General features: G+C 50.1%; 2 protein-coding genes across 7 annotated transcripts; both read left to right on the top strand.

Annotated features, from left to right (window-relative positions):
• Window positions 1–5,584: 5,584 nt before the first annotated feature.
• PSMG3 (proteasome assembly chaperone 3) lies at window positions 5,585–9,811 on the top strand. Of its 4 annotated transcripts, none has more exons than XM_049791640.1 (3): window positions 5,585–6,595; window positions 7,231–7,448; window positions 9,189–9,811. In XM_049791640.1, exons 2-3 carry the CDS (start codon window positions 7,233–7,235, stop codon window positions 9,414–9,416), a joined length of 444 nt encoding a protein of 147 aa, XP_049647597.1. In that variant the 5' UTR covers window positions 5,585–6,595; window positions 7,231–7,232; the 3' UTR covers window positions 9,417–9,811. The 4 variants fall into 4 exon arrangements, with proteins under 4 accessions (XP_049647597.1, XP_049647595.1, XP_049647596.1 ...); XM_049791638.1 differs by lacking the exon at window positions 5,585–6,595 and adding an exon at window positions 6,644–6,853; XM_049791639.1 differs by lacking the exon at window positions 5,585–6,595 and adding an exon at window positions 6,648–6,746.
• An 88-nt stretch (window positions 9,812–9,899) lies between these two features.
• On the top strand, window positions 9,900–23,649 carry TMEM184A (transmembrane protein 184A). Of its 3 annotated transcripts, XR_007504548.1 has the most exons (10): window positions 9,900–11,366; window positions 14,740–14,949; window positions 15,659–15,824; window positions 16,754–16,844; window positions 16,936–17,011; window positions 17,590–17,681; window positions 18,086–18,255; window positions 18,352–18,549; window positions 18,972–19,752; window positions 19,882–23,649. XR_007504548.1 is itself a non-coding variant. In XM_049791596.1 (9 exons), exons 1-9 carry the CDS (start codon window positions 11,052–11,054, stop codon window positions 19,220–19,222), a joined length of 1,569 nt encoding a protein of 522 aa, XP_049647553.1. In that variant the 5' UTR covers window positions 9,900–11,051; the 3' UTR covers window positions 19,223–23,649. The 3 variants fall into 3 exon arrangements, 2 of the variants coding, with proteins under 2 accessions (XP_049647553.1, XP_049647555.1); XM_049791596.1 differs by having other exon boundaries at window positions 18,972–23,649; XM_049791598.1 differs by having other exon boundaries at window positions 9,900–11,519; window positions 18,972–23,649.
• The last annotated feature ends 56 nt before the right edge of the window (window positions 23,650–23,705 follow it).

The raw sequence follows: 23,705 nt of genomic DNA, 5'->3' as shown, positions 1-23,705 counted from the left end.
AGGAAAATTACATTGATTTCCTTACGGAATATTCCAACCTTATTTCCAAGATGAAACTTAAAAAGTTGATAGCACATCTGCTTTTCTTGATTATCGTGTTTCTTTCACAGAAACAGGAGATAAGCATCTGTGACATAAGGAACAGCACTTTATTTTAATGCCATTTTCCCCAGTATATAATCGTATTTTTCTCCTAAGAGTACATTTGTCCTGTCCATCAAATGCACAATTCAATTATCACAAACTTCAGTTCATTCCTTAGAATGGCACTAACAAACAATTTCAATACTTATTTCTTTTTATGTTGATTCATAAAATAGTTTATGGGGTCAGTTAAAATTAACTTTAAACTTCAGCTTTAACAGACTTAATATTTTGCAGGTTTCTGAAATGTTAAATCTGCTTCCAAGAGAAGGTATTTATTCTATTACACTCTAGGGACAGGAGTGGATGTAGTAAACTCTACAAGTTTTTTGAAATGGAGATAAATAGGATTTGAAGCACTTCTAAATACAAATTCCTGCAGCATATGCATGTGCCTCACAAAATCTTTCAAGTCACAATATTCCTCGTAAATGTATTTCCAATCTTTTGTCATAGGTAAGTCCTTCAATATGGCTTCCAGTTGCCTAAAACCTCACATTTTTTCAGAGACAGCAAGTGAATCAGGTTAGTATAGGTAGATGAAGACTGAGATCTGAGAGCATCTACAGCCCACTCAAGGGTATCTGCCTACATTCTTTTGCCTTGTCATGGTATGTCTTTATGCAGGTCTGACTCTGGTTCTTTATTGTGATCTACAGCATAACTAATGCTTTATGTGCCAAACTTCAGCATCAGAAAGGATTTTAATTTTGACTAGATGGCAAAAAATTCAATGTACTACAAAAGAGGAAGCATCCAGACACCAGGCAGACACAGGCATCTCCACCATCTCCATCTTCAACATCTACAAACAACTTAAAAATCAGATGAGGCCAACCTTCACCTAATATTCAAAAGTAATTGGTAACACCCAGAAATCATGTTGTTATTGTTTCATTGGCAAGGCACAGAGTTGTCCACTTTGTCGGGAAATGGCTCAGTGTTTCCACATATTTAAGTTTTGCAAAATGAATACCTCCTGTAATTCTGAAACTTTTGTTACACAACCCTCAAAATCAAATCATGACCTGTCTACTGCGTACTTTGCTGTTATTTATGCAGTATATAAATGAAAAATAAATATTTATTCTCATTTTCCACTGTGTGCATTGACTAATATCTCCCAAAGTTAACAGCAGCATTATGAACTGCAAATGATGATACATTTCAAAGTTGAAACCATTTGGTTAGGTGCCTCTTACATTTTCAAATATCCCCAATGCAATTTCATAACTGTCTTGAACATAATGAGACAATGGATTCTTCCTCCTTCAACTGTGTAATAATGAAGAACTATTAGAAACACTTTATTATTTCCAGAGTTTGAGGGATCAGTGGCCACAGAGAAAATATGCCCTTTTCAACCAAGTTTTTAATTGTTTTCTCACTTGAAAGAGGAGCTAATTTATTACTGGCAGCGCACAAGGCATTTGTCTCATCAAGATACATCATTTTAACGATGGGTGAATTCTAGACAACAACACTATTTAATTTGCTGTCACAATTAAGTGATTTATACAACTGACTATACTATTAGTATCATACTAATACTCTGACATTCTCTTGTTGCTTCTGCAAAAGCCATATTGTTATTTTCTGTGCTTTTGCACTTCTTAGGAACAGAGTGGTATGAGTTTTGTTCTTGGAAGCTATGCCACAATTATTTTTACAATCCACTCCATTTCCATGCTGTCTTTCATCTGACAGACCACCATGAGCGACCAAAAAACTCCTGCATAAACTATAGTGAGCTTTTTGGCAATTACTGCTGTCTTTACTAATCCACAGAAATAATTTCTTCAGCCATTCCAGTAATGCAAAGCTTCTGGGGTTCACAGGGTGGATCTGCTGATGGATGATACCATCCACAGGCGCTGTCATGGTCATGATCTATGTAGGGCTGTTATTTGACAAATGAAAATTATGTAAACAGTACTCAAACTCAATCTTGCCTCCTGATGACTCCGTCTGCTCCATACCCCCTGGCTACAGTGTCCAGTACAGCCAGCTGGTATCTCATGATAAATATTGAGGATAAAATTATCATTAGACAGCACCAGGTTGACTGCATGATGTAATCCTGACTCTTTTAGGTAGCTGGAGCTATTTTAGCTCTCTTAGGTAGTCTGGAGCTATTCTGGAGATGTATTTCACACATTTCAAGAATGTAATTTTACTTTCAGTGGTTGTTGAAATAATTTCTGGATATTTTTTGCAAAGAAATGTAGGATCTGCTGGTTTAAAAGGTACTGAATATAAGAAAACTACTGCTGTTTGAGATCAAGCACCCAAGAAACTGTTTTCACCAACATCTTTCTGTAGGTGTGACTTGCCTCACTTTTGCCAGGCTCTGCAATCTCAGCAGTAGCCCCCTTCTGAAACTCCCCCAGCACCTAGCGAGCTCCTTTCTCATACCAGCCCCGTGGATCTGAAGTTCTCCTTCCTCAGTCTGCACAGCAGCTCACAAAACACAAATGACACAGCATAACAAAGTCCTAAAGGGCTGGAGTACTCCTCTATTTATAGGTCACTAAATTTGACTTAAAAAAAACTTCCACAGAGCTCCAGTCAAATTGCTACCTAGATGTTTCCAGGCCCAGCCAGAGTGTGCTGGCTAACTGCTGTGTTTTTAAATCCTACCCTGCACATTGAGCTTTCACAGGAAAACATGCTAGTGCTCATATGTGGGCAGTTACTATTTACACAAACATTAATGAACATGCCCATATTGTTTCCCTATTAAGTTCCAAATGCAAGAAAACAAAACAATAGCATGACCTGACAGTCTCAGGCATGCAAAGACATACAGCATTTCCATTTCAGATGTGCAGCTGAGTTCACACAGAATGGGAACAATTTGGTTTTGAGCGTTATATTTATTTTTTCTTAAAAGACTGTGTTTTTTCCCAGCTGTATTCTACACTGGGGGGGGGGGGGGGGGGGGGGGGGGGGAAGGTTTAATCAGCAACTAAATAGCTTAGAGTGGTTCTGCAATGCCTGATTGATTGGCCTAGCCTTCCTCTTACTCATGCAACGAATGAAGTAAGAGACATCCCATACAATAAGAGCTGTGTGGACAACTTAAGAACAAAGCAACCTCTTAGACTTGTCTCTCAGAATAAGAAATGATACTACTCATTATCCTAGGGAGCACAGAAAAAGGACCAATGCACAGAAGAGGCAGAATCCCCTCACCTTCCTTCAAAATATGAGCACATAAAATGAAAGCCTCAGAGCTTTAACTCTGAGAACACTGTTCAGCTAATCCTGGACACATCTGAACTCCTCAGGTGCTCACACTTGAACCTCAGGCCTCCCTGCAAACCTGCTGTCCTGTTTCTGTCCATATGCAGAAGCCGTTGGGTTTTGGTCATGTTTGGCAGGCCCGTACCTGTTTCAGGCTGAGATCTAGAAACCAGGAGATAAAACAGCTGCAGCAGGCTTAACTCCTGACTCTGGATAGCCAGCTTCAAAGCTGTGTTTCCACTTTGCACAAAGCAGTGACAAAGCCTCTCTCCACTGAGTGCAGAGAGAGCTAGCCAGGGAGACCTGACTTCTGGAGCTAAAGCCAGTCTTTGACAACAGCCCCAGATGTGCTCCTCTACCCACTTCCTTAGGGGAATCAATCCAGTAGTATTTTCTGAACACCACCTCTGCCACACTCTATTTAAATGCAGTGGGAACCACTTGAAAGCACCAGGAGGTGGACTTCTGCCATCCCTCCTACTCCTTTGACACAATGGCCCCATGGAGAGAGTGCTCACAAAACCCCACACCACCCATATGCCCCCGGCCTTGCTGTGACAGTAGTAAGGGGAATAGGAGCACTCTGATATTGTCTGGCCAGAGGAATGTACTTAAAGACAGCTCTGCTTCACGTACCTGATTTATAACAAGGGTCAGAATAATTCCCAAGCAGCTCCCGCGTCAGGGAGCAAACTAATTCCTTTCCTCTCTCCTTGGCTGCGCAGCCCAGAGCCCAGCTGCACCTGAGGTTCCAGCTCACAGTCTATATTCTGCATCATAAAAGATACAAGAGAGAAATCTAAACTACAGAAGTAATAACCTGTAAACTAATAAACCAACCCAGCACTTTGATAGCTAGGCGCTCCCAAGAGCAGGGATTATTAATGGATGTCCTGAAACACTGTGTGTCTAGTTTTCAAGGGAAGTGGGAAACATTTCTGATGCTCTGTGGATCTTATGCATTTGCTCTATAAAATCAGTTCAGATAAATGCAAAGATTATTATAAAAAGCAGCCTCCTTCCAGTCTACACACACACAGAGGCACTTAAGCAGTTTAAAAAGAAGAGTAGTAAGAAACTGCTCAAATTAATAATAATAAAGGTATAAAGCTGTGGTATTATGGGTAGTTTTTCTTGTCAAAGTATGGGGCTGCACAGTCATTGATTTTTCTCTGGTAATTGAGAAAGTGACATGCACGACATGTTTCTGTAGCAGCAAGTGCATGGGAGTGGAAGAAGGATCCTGAAATCCTGCAGAATCTCCAATCAAGGATTTGATGGCTCTGAACTGCTCCCTGTCTCGATTCTTTATTTCCCTCAGACCGTAACATGGGGTATATTAATAATGTGTTATGTCGAAAGAGAGTTTATGAAGCTAAATGCAATAATGTTTGCAATGTGATTAGGTATCTTTGGAGGCAAAGTCCTATAGCTAATGGGAGTGTAAGTATGGATGCATGTCCTTCTCAGCCAGAAAATGCTAGGAAGCAGGTGGCAGGCAGACAGACCCCTTGGGAAAGGTCCCATTATCTGCCACAGTGTGTATTCTCAGATCTTCATCCCTGCCTCAGTCACACAGACAATAGGAGCCTTCTCCTTAGCTCTTTTTTTTTTTTTTTTAATACATTTACTTTCAGTGATGAAGCTTCAGTGCTCAGTTACCTCCTGCCGTCTGCTTCTCGAGTTTGCTATGTCCCACCTCAGCTCCATGCCAAAATGAGATATCTAATTCACTGAAACTATTAAAGACAACTCTTCTGTCCCAAACTAATGCAAAACAGTGAAGTATGGTGTTTCTACGTAAATCTGAGCTAGAGTGGACTCTCTTTGTCCTCCTGTCATGTAAAAACCGGAGGCTGACAAGGATGGCCAGAAGAATCTGGTCCTTTGTGTTTCCTGAAGTAAAATCATTCTCTGGAGAAGACAGAGTGGGAATAAACTTATTTATGAGTCAGGAGGCTTTACTGACAAGACCTGCTATTATCTCTGTCAAGCAGGCAAAGCCTCAAGTGATTGTGGTAAGCAAGGAAGAGGAATGTTGTTTTTTCGCAGTGCTGGAAAACAGACTATTTGCCAGATTGCAAGAAGTGCCGAAAAGTTATCAAGCCTCTCTGAATTAACCACAAGAATAACCTGCTGCATTAAAAGCTTTTCCGTGGACCTCTGCTGCTCTCTAACGGTGCCTTAAAGGATTCTCGGCACAAAGTTTACGCGCACTTCCCGTAGTCAGGATTTGTTAAAACTTTTAATGCAAAACAAACAAAAATATTCAGGAGGTCCTTAAGCGATGTTACCTGAACAGATAACCCACATCTCAGGTAGCTATTGCTGCAGCCACAGCAGGGATATCTTGCGTGTGGTGGGAATGATGGTAAAGTAGAGCTAACACATAGGAATGAAGGTTTGGGGCATATTTTAGATGCAGCAATTGCTTAAGTCTGGAAAAGTACAAATCTCTGATAAATCCCAGTTTTCAGAGCTTTGTACAACTCAGTATACAAAATTATCATTCACGAGTACTGTTTTTTCAAAGAAAAAAAATTAGCACCGAGTTAACTCTACGCAATTAACAGAAACTAGTATTTGCATGTATTGCTCATGGGACATAAACATTTCTTTCTGCACTCTTCACATGGATGTCCTTATCTCCCCTTACAGCACCGTCGGGCAGCTGCCATCGTTTGCTCGTGAAGTTTCTGGACCACGCGTGGAGTATTTCGGCACCGAACGCGCCGCTGCTCGTCCCACCGGTAGGGAGGCAGGAGGCTGGGTGGCCGGCCTGTGACAGGGAAGGGCAGGTGATGGCCCCAAACCTGCCTTATTTTGATGGAGAAAGCACGCTCGGGGGCTTGGAGCGTGGCCCAACACCACCCAGCGGGTGGAAGCTGTCCCCACGGCTTGGGTGGAAATGGAGAGGGGGTAAAAAAACCCCAAACAAACCAAAATTAGCAGCCCCCCCCCCCCCCCCAGGTTCACCCTGTCCCCTCACAGGGCTGAGGAGGGGCGCGCGCCGCTCCCTCAGGGCCACGGGCGGGCTTCCCGCCGTGTGACACTCCCCTCCTCGCCGACGGCAGCCGGTGTAAAACGGGCAGAAACCGGCCGAGGGAAGGGGCTCAGCCCTGGGGGCTGGAGAGAGGCGACGTCCCTGAGGAGAGCGGGGGCGCTGCAGATGGCGCCTCCGCGGCGGGCGGGAGCGCGGCCACGGGTAATGGCGGCGCTGAGGGGAGAGGAAGGCGGCGGCCGCCCTGCGCCATCTCCCCGCGCCGCGGGCCGGCGGAGGGAGGGGAAAGGCGCCGCTTCCGCCGCGGCGGGGCGGGCCCGGGCGGAAAGCGGCGGCGCGGCGGGGCCCGGAGCGGGTAGGGGCGGCCGGGGGGGGGCTTTTCCTCAGCCTCGGCCCGGCGCGGGGGCTGTTGTTTCCCTCAGGAGAGTCCGAGGCCTGCGGGGGCCAGGGGTCGCTTCCTCGGTGCGAGCGACCGGGAGGCTGCCAGGGAGGGGAGGGCACGGTGGGTCGGGCTCGGGGGCTGCCCACGCTGCGTGGGCGCGATTAGCGTTAAACGATGGTTAGCACGAAACCCTGTAAATGGCAGCTCGTTCGTGCGGGGGGGAGTGCAGGCGGGTGCTGCGGGGCAGGGAAATTTCCCCTCCCAGTTAGGGACAGGGGGTGTTGACCGTTGTTCCTGCACAGGCACACACCTCCGGGTGCTTTTGGGCTCCGAAATTAACTTAACCCTGGGTATTTCAAATGAAGGGAAGGATTTGGGCTTTTTATAGCCCGTGGTCCGTGTTCTTAATCTAATGTGATTTTATTGTTATTGTTGTTTTGTTACTCTTTTTCCGCAGCGATGGAAGCGAGTCCCATCGTGACATCCAAGCAGCGCGAGGAGGTGGTACACGGGGTCCCGACGGAGGTGGTGTGCACGGCGTTCTCCAACTCCGTCCTCGTGGTAGTCACGCAGTATGGCAAGATGGGGACAATCGTCTACGTGGACCCCAACACAATCGGTAACAACGTGGGCAGGCCCTCCCTCACCACAAAGGTGCTACTGGGCAAGGATGAGGTGAGAGCGGATATACAGTGCACAGGCGGCAAGGATAAGGGGGAAATGTAGTAGGTGGGGCTGTGCAAGTTGCCAGGGAGTTGGTGAATCACAGCAGTTAAGCGGTGTTTGCACAGTGGTAAGATTAATTTTAAAATCTCCTCTGAAGGAAGAGGGGTTCATCAGAAAAGTATGCACGCTCATCTGCTCTCCGACTGAACAAAAGTTTAACCGTGAGTGGTTTGGGCATCTGTTATTTTGTGTCCTACAGGATGTGGATTGCTTCGCCATGTTTGTGGAAGGTTTGATAAAGCTCCTGTTGATTTAAGGGTTGCAAGGTAAAACATGCAGCCCTTGATAACCGCTTTTGGGTTTCTGTTCCATTGAGTTTGTTTTCCTTTTCAAGTCCCTTTTCTCGCCCCCACCCTCCCCGCCAATCTATGCCAGCCCCATAATGGACTTCAGTTGCCCTCTCCCAAGTGTGCCTGCCAGCACCTACCTTTGATAAAGTTTAATTTGTTTTGCTTCAGCTAAATGAGTTTTTATCGACCATTTCACAAAGCTGGAGAGAAAGAATAACATGTATTTCGCAAAGCATCAACTAGTCAAGCATTAAAACAGAAAGTTACAGAGCTACAAGATTATGAGGCTTTCCATCAGGGTTGGAGCTATCAAATACTACTTGCTAACCTTAACTAGAAAAACTCTAGCAACACAAGTTCCTGACTCCTTCTGCGGCTTCCCCTTATGGAGTTCTCATTCTTCAGCAATAGGGATGCTTCTCTGGATGGGAGAAGTTTTGCTTTCCCTGTCGTGATATCTGCTAATTCTGACCACCTCCACCCCCAAGCTTTTTTGTGTTTTATTTGGAAATGGGAAGTGCCTTTGTTTACTTTGTTATATAGTATTTTTAAAACATCTTACCAACTTAATCGACCTAAACTTTAAGAAAAAGATTTCACTGGTTTGCTGTCTTCCTGCTTGTCACCATTAACATCCCAGTTGGGATGGTGCACACTTCCAGACCACACTGGTAGCTAAAATCAAGCAAACTCATCCTTCTGATAAATACATAATTGTGGGTGTAAATAAAACCTAGACAAGCTGGATGTTCTTGTTAAAGAAGCCTCTTTAACATTATACCCAGTTTCTTCCCTCCTTCAGCCTCAATACTTATTTCTGTTTTTCATTATTCCTAAATCAAAACCTTGTCTTGTACACATTGCGTGCAAAAACTGTGTATATAACACCATTTTGGGGTCTCTAGGAATTGCAAAAATAACAGGTTTTTTCCAGAGCTTGTCAGCAGAACATAACCCTCTTCAGCAACAAGTTTTTAAAAGAAAATTGTACTTGGAGACTTCTTCAGAAATCTGGCTATGATGGAAATAGAGGCATTTTGATGCATGGCTTCTTATATAATTTGATATTTGGTGATGTAGTTTGGGTGGGAGGATTAGCGGAAGGAAAGATTCTCTGTACTGACTTTCCAAGTTTTCCAAACCGGTACAAAACTCGATTGAAATGCAGCTCCAGTTAGGTTGTTTCAGGGTGGTTTCAGGTTGTCACTCATGGGTCTGAACTCTTCCCTTTTAAGCTGGTTGAGAAAGTGCTTTCTAAAGTTCCCTGTACCGTGGCTTGGGTTTGCTGACCAGCCAAACTGCGTGTCTGTTCCCAATCCCATTGGAACCACTCAGCAAACTGCACGCTCAGTCTGAGTCCAGTATCGACAGGTTCTCAACACGCTCCATGTCATTGCAGGACTCTTCCTCTCCTAACTCGTGTGGGACGCCTCTCCCAGCTGTAAGTGTACATCTGTATACCTTTGCTTTTCAGCCCCTTGTTCACGTTTGTGCCAAAAACCTGGTGGCATTCGTGTCTCAGGAAGCTGGGAACAAACCCGTTCTGCTCGCCATGGCTTTAAAGGACAAGACCATGGAAGGAATACAAGCTCTACGGGAAGTGATCCGAAGTTGCCAAGTGTGGTGAAGTTGTGCCATCTGGATTCAAGGAAATGATCTTGAGTCCATGACTCATCACCACTTATTTAAAAGGACAAGAAATGAAAATGATGGAATGTCTTTGTGCTGGTTTTGGACGTACTGAGGAATTTCATGAATTTTTCTCTACTGTGTAGAACATTTGTGGGTTTTGTTACTGTGACAGGTTTGCAGTCTATATAGTCAGTGATGAGACGAGAACAATTGTCTCAACATACAAGAGAAATAGTATTTTTATCACATTGGGTGGGATGTATATTTGGGAAACGGCACAGCTCTACGTTTGTGTCCTGAGGAGCAATAGATGCCAAGCACTGTAGCTATGCTGTACCGCAAAGGGGGAACACCCAGTGCAGAGTGAATAAAAAACATTGACGAATCTAATTTTACCTGTTTTCTTTTTTGCTCTGTGAAAATCACTTCAATTGAAATATGAGCCTCAGTAACAAATCAACAGCAGTTGCATAATAGGAAAGATTTTCTTGCCTGTTTTTAAGGAAATGAGTCCTATATGACTGCTTTTGTCCTTATGTCAGTCCCTTTCCTGATGTAATCTGAACCCATTTTGCACTTTCACTCCGATTCTAAAGAGAGGCAGATAATTATGCTCTGCAAATTTCATGAAAGCTGATGTCAGGGTGGAAGACAGGAACCCAAATTAGTCGTGAGAAAAAGATAAAATAACAGCTGCTTATGGCTTACATGATACTAGCACATCAGAGAGGCAGCACATACATAGCTTGGACCACCTGCAACAAGCTATCGCTCTCCTAAAGCACCTGTTGTAGGAGACATGGGGACAGGAGGGTCAGGGTGTACATAGGGGTGTTCCCCCTGAGTCCGTTGGAAAAAAGTGTTGGATGAAGTCATACGAGTTGACAAAATGCTCAATAGCCAACCTTTTGCCATTTGCTTGGAAAGCACATTTGTTTTTACCTCTTCTTGTAACAACACCAAGTAATAAATTTTTAAGTGAGCTGTTACACACTTTTGTCACTTAGGGACTTAACAGAGCAGACAGAGACCAGGTCTTGGATTCTGGGCAGGGAAGGCCTGTGCCATGTTAAGACCTCTTGGTACAGCAGAATCAGCACAGAGCCTGTGCCTGCCCTATGTAGATCCAGCTGCTGGGTCATTTCTGTTGCTAAAAAAATCCCCTAAAAGTAGAAAAGCAGAAAATGGATTTTGAAAGAATCCTTTTCTTTGAAGTAAGGGGTATTTACAGTATTTAAGGGATTATGAGAAATGAAACTTTTTTTAAAAGTACCTTCAAACACTGCAGGCTTGCAGCTGCCCTTGACAAGAAATTTCATCTAAAAATAATTTTCCAAACTGCGCTTCCAAGAATCGAAGATTTGCATCTGTCAGAACTCCAAATTTTCCTTCTTTTACACTTTTTTTTTTTGTCTAGGAGGGCTGAGAGAGGCATGTGGAATTTGTTAATGTCAATCCTGGTTTGCTAGTAGGGATTCTTTCCCAACACAAAATTCAGTGTATTTCCCAAATCCTGGTGCTCTTATGGTGTCCATAGCTCCAGCAGCTTGTGGAAACCATACGTTAATTAGCAAATTGAATGTAAATTGTATCTTCTTCCACTGTGGTGATATGGTGGCCTACCACCGCTATGCCCCGAAGACCTGAGTGTTATTACCTAAAAGCCAACCACAAGTTAACCACCTTAATTTCCTGGCTCTGTGTGCCACCAGGTCTGCACAAGGTAAAGAAAGGACGTGGAGATCTCTCCCATTTGGTGCTCAGAGCCGGGACAGACTTACCGTGTTGCCTTTCCACAGGCAATAAATCAGACCACAAGCAATTGGTCCTTCGACTTTGCTCCTCTTTGCTCTGCAGTAAACCAGGGGAAGGCCTGCCCCAAAAACGAGGCACGAGTCTACCGGTGCCACCAGCTGCCTGCCTGTTCATCATCGCTATCCTCCAGGTAAGGATTAATTCCCAATTGCAACAAAATCTGCCTTTGCTGCCCAAGCAGAGGCTCTCACCCAGGGCCGCAGGACGCACGCCGGGCTGCGCTGTGGCTTTCCATCCGTGTTTGCTTTCTGGGTGTGGGTGCCGAGCACGGCGGACTGGAAAGGTAAGTCGGGTAGCTTTTCCACGGGAGGCAAAGCCCGACCTGCTGCTCCAGCTCCCACGGGGCCCGGGGTGCAGCGAGGGCGAGCGGGGCGCTGGCAGGGCTCGCTGCCAGCAGGCAGGCAGGGCTGGGAGGGTGCCCAGAGGAGGAGTCTCCCACGGGTGCAGGTGGAGGAGAGCGCAGGGGATGCCGAGGCAGGTGCATGGCGGCCAGACCCACTCCCGGAGGAACCCCGCAGGGTGAGTGGGGTCCTGGGGGGTGCACAGCAGCTGGGGGAACAGCCCTCCCCCCCCACCACCATGGAGCAGAGGTTGCTCCAGCCATGGCTCCTGAGCATCTGTAGGAGCCCTATATGTGTGTCACCCACTCCTCTGGGTGGGCTTTAAGGAGGGCTTGGTGCTGCTCTGCCTTAATTTATAGCCATGTGCTTTAGGTCCTTCCTCCTGGGAGACCTGGGGTGGTACAGAGGGGCTGATCAGATAAATAACCCCCATGTCCTGGCGTTATCTGAAAGCAATCAGGAGGTGAGGTGTGTCTCCTCTACTGGTAAGGCTGAGTCTAGATGCTCCCCACCCCCCCACCCCCCCCTTACTGGGGCACATAGCCAGCACCCCGGAGGCACTCAGTGGTGGGGGGCTGTGTGGGCTCACCTTTCTGACCCAGCCCCATGGGGGGCTGCTGCTGAGGTGGGGATTTGTCCTGGGTGCTTTGGGACGCTGGGAGGGATGTGAGCTGGTTGTCTGGGCTCTGGCAGCCTGTGGATGGTGGGGAATCCCTGGCAAACTGAAAAGCCCTGTTTGCAGGTGGCCGGCCTGAACACAGGTTTTATTGCTCAGTTTATTTTCTGTTTAGTGCTCACTTAGTGTCTCTAATATGCCAGGGAGTAAGCGTAACAGATAGACACTGTGTGGCAGGTACCTGCAAGGTGTCTGAAAACAGCCAGACTGGATGTGGCACAGGCACAGTCCAGTCAAGAAGCTGAGTTTTGCAGCTAATATTATTCTCTGTGTCTCCTTGCCGCTTTTGTTTTGGAAGCAAATGGCCCTCTAACTGCATTGAATTGCCCGGCTACCTTGCACAGCCAGGATCTAATTACCTCTGGAGCTGGGAGCCCTGTCTCCAAGCGGCACCGAGGCTTTTGTTTTTAATGACTTGCTCCGCCACGTTCAGAGTGTGACAATGTAGGGGAGCCTGCCAGAACTGGCTGCTGGTGCCACCGTGCTCGTACTGCGACGGCTGCGAAAGCTAATAGGAGTTGGGATGTCTTGGGCCAAGCATCTGTGGCACAGCCCTGGGTCGAAAACAGAATAAATGGGTCTAGTAATGAGCACAGCTCTCTGCCGTGTCCTGGGGAGCGAGCTGGACCTCGTCCTTCCCTATCGTGATGCTCCGGCAGAGGGAAAGTATGGCCAAATCCAGCCCTACAGCCCCAGCCAGCAGGAAGGCAGCCTCCCAAAAGAGTGAGGAGTGATGCAGAATGGGGCACAGCCGAGTTCTTACTTCCTTTCCCGTGCCACAAGCTATCTCCATCCTCCTGTTAATGTTTACAAGGCAGGTCTGGCATCGTCACGGTCTGTCCAAAGACCATATCCCTCTCCGGCTCTCCCTGGGATCCTTCTTCCTGGGGCAGGGCCGTGGGACAGTCGCAGGGAGGAGAAACCCAGCTCCCCGCTGCCTCTGTAACACTATCGGCCCCGCTCTCCCTCCAGCCATCTCCAGCTCCGCTTCCCACTTGCAGGCGCAGGTACGCCGGGGTATGCTCCTGGGACCTTGCCAGCACGCTGCCGCCCCGGGCATCTCCGCTTACAGGCGGCTCCTGCCAGGCGGAGGGGGGGGAAAGGTATTTTTAGGGCTGTTGATCTGACACCAGCTGAATTTCCTCTCCTGTGAGGTTGGGGTTCGGGGAGAGGGCAGGAGAGGAAGCCGCAGGGCGAGCTCTTACTTTGGTTTGTTTTCTGTGTTTAATTGGACCAAGGTCATTCCCTACCACTTTTATCTGTGGCAGATATTTTCTTGCCTCTTGCTAGTTCATGTTTATGGTTTTACCCCCAGATGATAGTTACCCAGCAGCTAAAATCTTTGTTTATTAACAATGCACCAAGAAGCATCTGTATTGTTAGAGCTCTGCTCACAGGTTGTTTGGTTGTTTTTTTTAAAACTGCTGTTGTTATATATGGGGAAAAAGCAGCTTTCCACAGATTAGCAGAAAGAGAGGCCAAACATGGCAGTTTATGCATCTGTTGGCCTTGAGATATGAAGCTGCCCTATAAATAAGAGCGTATTATTAGGTTGGTCCTTGCTGTCCTGAGCCGCAGGGTACACGGTGCCCATATGCCCCAGCTACCCTCTGTGCTGGGAATGTTCGGTGCATTGGGACAACTGTCTTCAAGGAAAACAGACCTGCTGCAGAGACACTGGAGCGCTTCAGCATCCCCAAAGGGCAGCAGGTCTGCCTGCAGCATGGCAGGCTTGCTCCCTTGTGCTTAATTTGGGTACAGGAGGGACTGCTGGCTGCCCTTCAGGTCTTCGGGTTGGCATTACTGGCACACCGAGACCCCCATAATCCCAAAACGGTCAAGGCTGGCTGAACAACCTGGGTGATGCCAAACCTCTGGCTTCTTGGGCAGCCTTGGGGCTTGCCCCCAGCAGGCCACACATGATGGAAGGAGACAAATTTGGGGAGAACCACACAGATCCCGATTTTTTTCTGGGCTCCCAAGGAGGAGGACATCAGTGTCCTGATGGCTTGTTGGTAAGGGACTTGTTATTATCATGGGTGAGTGATGAGTTTGACCCTTAAGTCTCTGGTTCCTGATGGAAAAGGGTCCTGAGCCATGAGTGTGAACTCACAGGGGCACAAATGTAGGCAGGTCTTTCCCTTTCAAGAGGGAGAGCAACCCCTGAGAAAATAGGAAGGAGCAAGGCTGGGAAAGAGAAGTGTGTGTTTTAGGGGATATGGGGACTGCACACACCTCCCCAGAGAAAAGAGGGTCTGCTCTTGAAGGACGTTTGCTTTTTCCTGCTGGGAGAAGCAGACCCAACCATGGTGAATAGGCTTGTTTGGGTGAGGGACACCCTGAAAACAACCCTGGAGAGGAGATAAACCTCACAGGAGGTTTGCCCATACTGTGTGGGCTGGGAAATCTGCTGGGACCTTCCCTTTCACCAGCTTACCTCAGTCCTGCCCTCCTGCGCCGCTCCCCTTACCTCTCCTTCCCTGCAGATGAGTAATGCCACGCATGCCTTGCCTTCTTCCACGGCACCCGGCATGGTGGCCAGGCTGGCCTCAGTCCCGCCATCCCCAGCCCTTACCCTGCTCACGGCTGCCCACAACGATTCCCAGGACGACCAGCAGCTTTTCCTGACCACGACGGCAGCGCAGGTCATCTCTGGCATCTTTGTGTGGTCGGCGCTCATTGTCACCTTCCACCAGGTACGGGCTGGAGTGGGGACGGGGCTCAGCGCTGGGGTTGACGCAAGGGCAAAACTATTGATTGCCCCCAAGTTCATTGCAAATCACTTGGCTCCGGATAAGTATTTCCTCCTGTTGCTGCCCAGAGGAGCTATCTCCAGGGTCGGGAGCCTGGTGCTGGCAGCTCGGGAGGTTGGACTTTGCCCACATGCTCCCCGAATGGCTGCCAGAGCCAGGAGAGACTGCAGGGCATTGGCACTGCCTGGAGGCAACACCTAGTGGGGTTTCTCATCTGCCACCCTGGGGTCTGTGTCTTTGGGGCGCACACCACCGGCTGCCTTGAAACATACTGCCAGTGGGCATGTTTTTGGGTGCCACACAGATCCGTGCTGCCGAAGGTAGCCCTGGGGCAAGCTGGTGACTCCGAGCACTGGGATGGGGCTGCACAGGGGCTGGCAGGGAGGAGGACACCCTCCTTGCACAGCCCCGGGGAAGGGACCCGATTTCCACATGTTTTTGTGGAAGGGATTGCTCCAGGGACTGGAATGGAGCCTGTCTCACATGTCTGTTCACTGCGATGGGTCTGTGGTGGAAAGGCAGAGGTGCTCTCACCCCCAGGAGGAGGGCTGACATGGGATGAGCCTCCTTGCAGCCCTGTGGGCTGGGGGTACTTCTGGTTCCCCTCCTGACCAGTGGTAGCCACAGCTCTTGCACACCGGGCACTTTGCAGATCTACACACACCTGAGGAATTACACTGTTCCCAAGGAGCAGCGCTACATCATCCGCATCCTCTTCATCGTGCCCATCTATGCCTTCGACTCCTGGCTCAGCCTCCTCCTCCTCGGCAGCCACCAGTACTACGTCTACTTCGACTCGGTGCGCGACTGCTACGAAGGTGAGCGCAGCCTCTCCTTGGCAGGGAGGCTGATGGCAAAGCAGGGTGCTCATCTCACTGACCTGTGTCTCTGGAGCATCCTGGATTGCGCAAAGTGGCAAATCTGCATCTCTCTCATTTCCCACTGTCCCTTCCTCTGTGCAGAGGTTTTCCCCTTCCTTCTCCATCGGCAGCAGGTAGGGGATTCCCCACGGGCAGACACGAGCTGGTGCCTTTCTGATGCCTGCCTGTAGGCTCAGAGCATCATGCTCCTGGGGAAAGAGGTTTTCTGGCTGCCTTTGGGGTAGAAATGCAGCTTCTCTAAAGGAGAAGGTAGAGGTACCGAAGAAACTGGGGAGTTAGGCTGTTTTGAGGTGCAGGGGAAGCTTGTCAGGGTTGAGGTTGCTCTTCTACCTTGTTGCTCTCCCCGTGGGGAATGGAGTGTGTGGGCATGCTTATTACTTCGAGTTTGGAGTATATGAAAAATAAGTGATGGGGATGACCAAGAAAACTGTTCAGGACCTGCTCCTTGCTGGCCACCAGCCACTTGTGCTGCTCCTTAGCAATTCTGAGGTCCTTCCATGCAGACGGTCCCTGGCCTTTGCACTCCTGCCTGGGCTTGTCTGGGTGTGCACGGGGGCTGGCTCCGCGAGCGCTGCTGGGATGTCCGACTGCTGCCACGTGCACGCACGCACTGTGTGTGCACGGAGGGGCTGCTGCGTCTGCAACGAACCCTGCGCACGTGGTGCGGTGCGTCCGACTCTGCTTGGAAGTCAGATGGATTTGACCTGCTGCTCCCCTCGCTGGGCTCCCACCCACCAGCGTCCCAAATCCTGATGCAGTGCTGAGGTGGAGGAGAAAACACCAAAGCAGGAAGGAATGTAAAATGTAACAACCGCCTCCCGAATCTCCATCATCCCTGCTGATTGTGTCCACCCTTGCCTTGCCAGCTTTCGTGATTTATAGCTTCCTGAGCCTGTGCTTTGAGTACCTCGGAGGGGAAAGCACCATCATGACAGAGATCCGAGGGAAACCCATTGTGTAAGTCCCAGCATCCCACAAGATCCTTGGCCCTCCACCCGCTTTCCCCATCCAGCAGCCCCAATGACATCTCCTTGGCTTCTGCTTCCAGGTCCAGCTGCTTTTATGGGACCTGCTGCCTTCAGGGTATGTCCTACTCCATCGGGTTTCTGCGCTTCTGCAAGCAGGTGGGTACCCAATGGGGCGCATCAGCTCCACTCCCCTCCGATGAGGGCTCTCCAGGAGGCCCTGCAGAGAGGACTCTGCTTCACTGCTCTCCCCAGATGCTCTTTTTATTTGTTTTTTTTTCCTCTGAGGGAGGCAGCTCACCCAGCTTGCCGGCACCTGGCCAGCAGCAGGGCGGCACGCTCGCTGTCCTTGCCTCTGACTCACTGCTGAGTCAGGGTCTCCTCCCACTGCAGAGCTGAGATTGCCATCTCTGTCCAGTCCCAGGTTAGACTGGACGGCTCGCTAACTCTCCAGGGCTGTGCTGCAGGCTGAATCCCGGCACCGCTCTGTCCCCAAGCCCCCTGGTCCCCCATCTCAGAGTGGCTACGCTGCCTTTCAGGAGCTGCCTTTTGGCAGCCCTGCTCTCTCCTGTCTGCAAACCTTGAGCTGGTTCGTATTTCACCCCACAGTGCTGGTCCCTCCTGTGATGGAGAAATGCTCTTTCCTGGGAGGAGAGGGGCTGGGGTGGCAGGAGCTGCAGGGAGGGTGGTGGGATGTCCCTGCTGCCCGGGGTGCACCATGTCTCTCCCCTGTGCAGGCTACGCTGCAGTTCTGCATCGTGAAACCCCTCATGGCGATTGTCACCATCGTCCTGCAGGCGTTCGGGAAGTACCGCGATGGGGACTTCAAGTAAGGATGCTGGGTTGGGCTGGGGAGGGTGACGGGGACAGGACGGGTCCCTGCTCCATCACAAGGGACAGGGTGTCCTCACAGCCCGCCCCCCCACCCCCAGGGAGCTGCTCCACAGGTAGTGAGAGCACAGGGAGCCCAAAGCACCTGGGAACAGAGACTCTGCCCCCAAATAAGAAAGGGACGAATCTCCTGTGAGCCATAGTAGGAGATCCCACCAAGAGGAAAAGCTAAGTGGCCCCCTGCTCGCCCCTTTCTCCCTGCCTCTCCTTCCCCTCCTGGGCTGTGCTCTCCCCTGTGGCAAAGCCACACACTTCTCCCCCACCATTTCTTCCTTCCTTGCCTCCAGTTGTACTTGCTTCATTTCCCGCAGCCCAGGACAGCAGCTCTCTCTCTCCCCACAGCGTCCAAAGTGGCTACCTCTACATCACCATCATCTACAACTTCTCCGTCAGCCTGGCGCTTTATGCCCTCTTCCTCTTCTACTTTGCCACCATGGACCTGCTGCGTCCATTTGAACCGGTCCTCAAGTTCATCACCATCAAGGCAGTCATCTTCCTCTCCTTCTGGCAAGGTGGGTCCTACCACAGGCACCCAGCACTTCTCCCATAGCTCCACCTGACCGAGGGACACAGGACCCGAGCTGATCCCTCTTCCTGCCCCTGTACAGGGACACTGCTTGCAATCCTGGAGAAATGTGGGGTGATCCCTGAAGTTCAAATCATCGATGGGAAGGAAGTGGGAGCTGGGACAGTGGCTGCTGGCTACCAGAACTTCATCATCTGCATTGAGATGCTCTTTGCTTCCATTGCCCTGCGCTATGCATTCACCTGCCAGGTTTACAGAGAAAAGAAAGAAAACTCAACAGGTAACTCTTTCTCTGTTCTTCCTTCCCTCATGGTGAATAAGGAAAGAGGAGACACCCCCCCTTATAGCATTACCAATGGGATGCTAAAAGCCACCAGAGGAGTGCTCCATGAGTTTCTTCTCCCTCTTCCCTCATGGTATCCATGAGCCACAGCAAGTAGATAGGAAAAGACACCTTGGTGTGGATGGGCAGAATTAGGGGATTATGGTATTATGGCACATGCTGCTGGAGAGGTTCCATCCTCTTTGAAACATGGAGCTGGAGTTGCCTTTCTGCTCCTTGGTGCTCACCACTGCAAGCTGACGTGGCCCACAATGAGGCCCTGATCTTGAATTTCTAAGAAAAAGTGTCGCTCCAGTCTTGGAGCGCTTGGGCTCATTGACTGATGTCCCACCACTCCTCCCACTCTCCCTGTTTTTCAGCAAACCTTGCCCCAATGCAGAGCATCTCAAGTGGGCTGAAGGAGACCATAAGCCCCCAGGACATCGTGCAGGATGCGATCCACAACTTCTCGCCCGCGTACCAGCAGTACACCCAGCAGTCAATGCAGGAGGCAGAGCACAAAGCACCGGGGAAGAACGGGCCCACGGCCTCCAGGGTGGAGGGACCGAGCAGCAGAAAGAGCAAAAACATTGAGAAGAGAGTGCTGATCCTGTCAGATGAGGAGCTGTAGGAGACATCAGAGGGGACAGTGACACTGGAGAGGTTTAAACCCATGCAAATGGGAGCTGTCTCAAGCCTGAGACAACCTGGTCTAATCGGAGTACCGAGAAGCCAGGAATTCTACCCAAAAAGCCAGTCTTTCGAAGGGAAGATGCAATAACCCAGGGAAAAGTTGAATTGAATAGTGCCAGCCTCTGCTGTCCCATCTCTACTGGTGTTAGGGACTGGGCTGCCTTTGCTGCCGAGACTAAGCAGCCCTGTGTCGCGGTCTGGGCTTTGCCTCCCCGCTGCTGGGGTTCTGATGCCAGCCCCGTCTGTGCCCATGCCGGGGGATGCCAGGCAGGGAGAGGAGCCGGGCTGCAGGATGGATCAGCCACCCTCGCCCTCCTCTTTCCTCCGAGCAGTACTGAGGCCTGAAAGAAATGCTTTTCTCAGCACAGTTCTGCTCTAGTTTCTCCCGATTTGAGTAAAAAATGATCTCCAAGGGCCCCGTGGAGAAAACCAGCCCAGGAAGGTGACTTCACTTCACCTCAAAACCTGGTAAGAGTTGGAAGATGTCATTCCTTATTTTTACATCTTTTCCCCTCTCCTTCTCCGAGAAAAGCCTACGCAGTTGTGCAGAAGACCTTTACCAGGGAGGAAGAGTAAGTCATCCTCTTCTCCCTCCAGATGGGGATGCAGCTGTCTGAGTAACTCCCGTGGGAGCAGCGGCAGGACCTCACTCGGGGCTAACCCGTGGCCTCGCAGCTGCATTTCTGAGAGCGGCTGGTGACAGAAGCACTTGTTTATGTTTAAACCAGCTTATCTCTGAACAGATCAGAAGTTAAAAGAGATTCCAGCTTCCTTATCAGAGTCTTCATTAGGGAACCAGACTGTGACTGGTGGTGGTAGGAATGCGCTTACTGGAAACTGTCTGTTCCTCCTAACCCTTCGCTATTTACCGTCCCTGGGCTTTGCCCAACCTGTGGGAAGGCAGGCGGGAGCTGAGCCCGGCCAGGTGACGGTGGTGGGGATAGAGAGATACTGGGGACGGTGGTGGGGATGGAGAGATACCAGGGGATGCTGCTGCAGGACAGCTGGCGGGGGAAGATGGACGATTCTCCCCATATCAGTGATGGAGAGCATGCATCCTTCTGTTAAACTTTCTCTCTGGGTTTTTTTCCCCCAGTTTGTAGTCCAATTTCTATTCCTTTGTTAATCAGATGATCCCTAGGAACTTACTTAGGCACTGGCTGGGCTGTTGTTTGGGGGTGGGAGCTGGGTAGTGAAAGGATGAAGGCAAGTCTACAGCCTCAGATTTGCAGTCGCATGGCAAACAAACCAACGGGTAAGGCTTAGAGACATTTTACATGCAACCCCTACTGTTTGGTTTTTTTTTTCCCCCTGCTCTTAAGCTGCAAAATGTAAATCACAACATAAAATTATTTTATTTATGATTTTTTTTCTAATAAACAGCAATTTCTACCACAGAGTGAGCAAGTGTTTTCACTTAGGTCAGCAAGCAAAGCCCATGTGCCTGTTCTTGCTCTAATGCCAATGCTCTTAAGCTCAACGTCCTCCCTGCCCCTCAATGCTGGCCCAGCAGAAATACCTGCACATGCAGCATCCTGCATATTTTGGCATTCCCACAGGATTTGTGCTTATCTTTTTCACTCCACAAGGAGGGTGTGTGTCCCCTGCTTCCTCTCCTTGCACTGCACCTCTTCCAACCCTTGCCTAAGCTGTGGATGCAGCAGTTCAGAGCTGCTGGATCTGCTTTAGCCAAGCTAAGCCCAGACGCCAGCACCGACAAGACAACCTCTATTTATTACTATTGGAGAAATCTTACCACGCTGGAAGCCTGGACTCCACACGAGCAGCCTATAGCTAGAGCCAGTCTTGCAAGTCCCTCTGCTCTGAAGCACCACTGCTCATACCTGCTCAGCCGGTGAGACCACCGCCACTTTTCCTGCGATGAGGTCCATAAACAAGAGCCACATGCTCTGTGCATCCAGGCCATCCATCCAGAGTCCTGCACATCCTGGGAGCAGGACCCTCCCGCCTGCAAAGTGCAGCCTCCTTGCTCAGGGATGAGGCTGCTTGGCTTTGTAACACAGCCAGCACTGAAGCAGGGACATCTCTCAGCCGAACGTCTTGGTCTTCACCCCTCTGGGAGAGGGCCAGCCACAGCTGCAGGAACAGAGGCTGCTCTGGCTCCCGGGGTGAGGACAGACTGCAAAGGTGATGATGGCACATCTGTCGGCACGCTCGCGGCCACTGAGACAAAGACTTGCACAAGAACACAGCAAGAAACGGAGTTGTACTTCATTGCACAAATGATCGACTCTGGTGCATAATGGGCTGCATTCATTGCTCTTGCCAGCAGGTGCAATTCCCACTGCAGACAATAACATTTGCCTATTTATGTCAAGCCCTGATTACTGTATTATATGTAAAACAGGTCTTTCTTGCAAGCAAAACAAGGTGTGGGGGGGGAAAGGCAGCTGTGACTCATCGAAGTCAGCAGTGTGATACCAGCCTGAAGGAGCCGTGCTGGGCTGGACACCAGCTGGCTGCTGCACCGTGCAACAGCAGGCAACGCTCCTCTCTCCAGCAGGCGCGAGAGTGGCCTCCTGGTCGTCCTTTTTCTTGGAGAAGGGAGAAAGGCAAAGGCTCGCAGTTCAGGCTGGGTGCTGTCACAGCCCTCAAACCATTATGCTGTCAAAACGCATCCGTGGGGAACAGAAATATCAGCGGCGTAGCAGGCTGAAGGCGTTCCCCAGCAGACACGGTCCTGTGCTCCTCTGCTAACGCGTCCCCTCCACCTCTTCAACAAGGACGTGGGGAAAGCTGGCGGCGAGCACACGGGTGACCTACACGGGAGCCCGGCTGTGCCTGGAGCCACGCCAGCAGGCAGCTTGGGAGGAACAAGCTTTTCTCGCTGCCAGCAGCAGGCTCTGGTGGTCGGCAGATTTGTTTTCCAGTTGTCGCTCGTCCTCGGGCTTTCCCCAAGGACAAGGCTGGGCTGCGGCTATCGGTTCTCCTGGTGCTTTTTGAGCTTGGGTCAGGCAGGTTTACGACCTGCTCATGGAGGGGAAGGAAGGCGGCCGCTAGCACCGCAGCAAAGCCAGCGCTCTCAGTCAGAGGCAAAGACTTCTTTTTTTGGGTGCCTGCACCTACCTGCGAGTCCCCGGGCCCAGCTGCTAACAGGCAGCAAACTGCCAGACCTGCATCGGAGAGCAGGATTTGTGCTCTAGCAGCCCTGTTCACAGAGACTCTTCTCCCCACGGTTCTAGGACTTTCTCCTCCCCTAAGCATGGTGAAGGTTGAGTTTCCTCTCGCTGCTGAACCTCCACCTGGCTCATTCCTGATGCCCTTCTCCTCCTTCCCTAATAATGCTCCTCCATCCCTCCAGCAGACACAACTGGCCCATCTCCCTCTCTTTTCCTCTCCACTGTCACCAGCTCCTCGCTGCCATCTCTCCAGGCAGGAGCTGAAGCAGCCGATGATGATTTTCTTGCTCAGCACAGTGACCGCAATCCCTCCCCAGGCTTCACCACATCCTAGCTCAGCCAAGCCTGCCTGGCCCCACCTCTGGCACCTAATGACCATCCATTACCTGTTGACACACAAAGCCTTTCCAGCCCTGCTTCTCTCCACACTTTGCCCTACCTCTAATTCCAACTTTGGCCAACGCACCCGTCTGCCTCCAACCTATTGCCTCAACCCAGCACAGGCCAAGCATTTTCCTCCTTCAGCTGTCCCCTAAAGAAAATCAACCCCTTGGAATAGGGGATTAAAGCTACCATGACCCCTAGGAGCTCACTAGCAGAAGGTACCACCTCTTTAAAGCCCAAACAGGGAAAAACAGAAAGATGAAATAGTGATGCGAGGGGTTAAAGCAGTTTATTCACAAGCAGTCGCAGAGGAAAGCAGTGAAGGGATATTTATTTCACAACCCAACGGAGGAGATGGGAGCGTCTCTCTCCCGCACTGCGACCTGTCTCACAGCAGAGGGTCTCCAAGCCAAGAGCAGCCTTGCGCAGCCGGCTCTCAGCATCATGACTGCAGGCAGGTGCCTGCTGAGCTATCGGTCCCCACTTGTACTACCAGAAATACCCACCGATGGATTATACACAAAGGTGCAGCCTGGGTTAGAACAGATAGACACCGTCTGAGCACGGGATCTACCAGACAAGCAGCGTGGACACAAGAGCTAGCCCTTGAGAATCTTCCAAATACACCAAGAAAACACCACAGCACGGCTGGGAGATGGGCGAGCTGGCCACGCCAGCCTGGGTCAGATGTTTGCAAAAGCCCGAGCGGCCGTCACACTCGCCTTGGCCCAGCCTGCCTTCTAAAAACACATCGCTCACCGGCAGCACCGCAGCCAGCTGTATGCTGCACCAGGGATGGGCAGGCAAAAAAAAAAAAAAAAACAAAAAACCAAAAAACCAAGGAAAACACTCCACTGAAGATCAATTCAAGCTCTAAAGCGCTGACCATAGACCAGG

Source organism: Accipiter gentilis, chromosome 33 (genome assembly GCF_929443795.1).
Source record: "Accipiter gentilis chromosome 33, bAccGen1.1, whole genome shotgun sequence".
In the NCBI taxonomy this organism is placed as follows: Eukaryota; Metazoa; Chordata; class Aves; order Accipitriformes; family Accipitridae; genus Astur; species Astur gentilis.
The sequence above is the reverse complement of the archived record's forward strand: the minus strand, read 5'-3'. Positions and strand labels throughout refer to the sequence as shown.

Bases quoted from the DNA above. Each gene is read 5' to 3' on its own strand.
- PSMG3 (XM_049791640.1), top strand. From the start codon at position 7,233: ATGGAAGCGAGTCCCATCGTGACATCCAAGCAGCGCGAGGAGGTGGTA. The intron at 7,449-9,188 runs GTGAGAGCGGAT...ATGTCATTGCAG, and splicing joins TGCTACTGGGCAAGGATGAG to GACTCTTCCTCTCCTAACTC.
- TMEM184A (XM_049791598.1), top strand. From the start codon at position 11,052: ATGCCCCGAAGACCTGAGTGTTATTACCTAAAAGCCAACCACAAGTTA. The intron at 14,950-15,658 runs GTACGGGCTGGA...GGCACTTTGCAG, and splicing joins TCATTGTCACCTTCCACCAG to ATCTACACACACCTGAGGAA. The intron at 18,550-18,971 runs GTAACTCTTTCT...CCTGTTTTTCAG, and splicing joins AAAGAAAGAAAACTCAACAG to CAAACCTTGCCCCAATGCAG.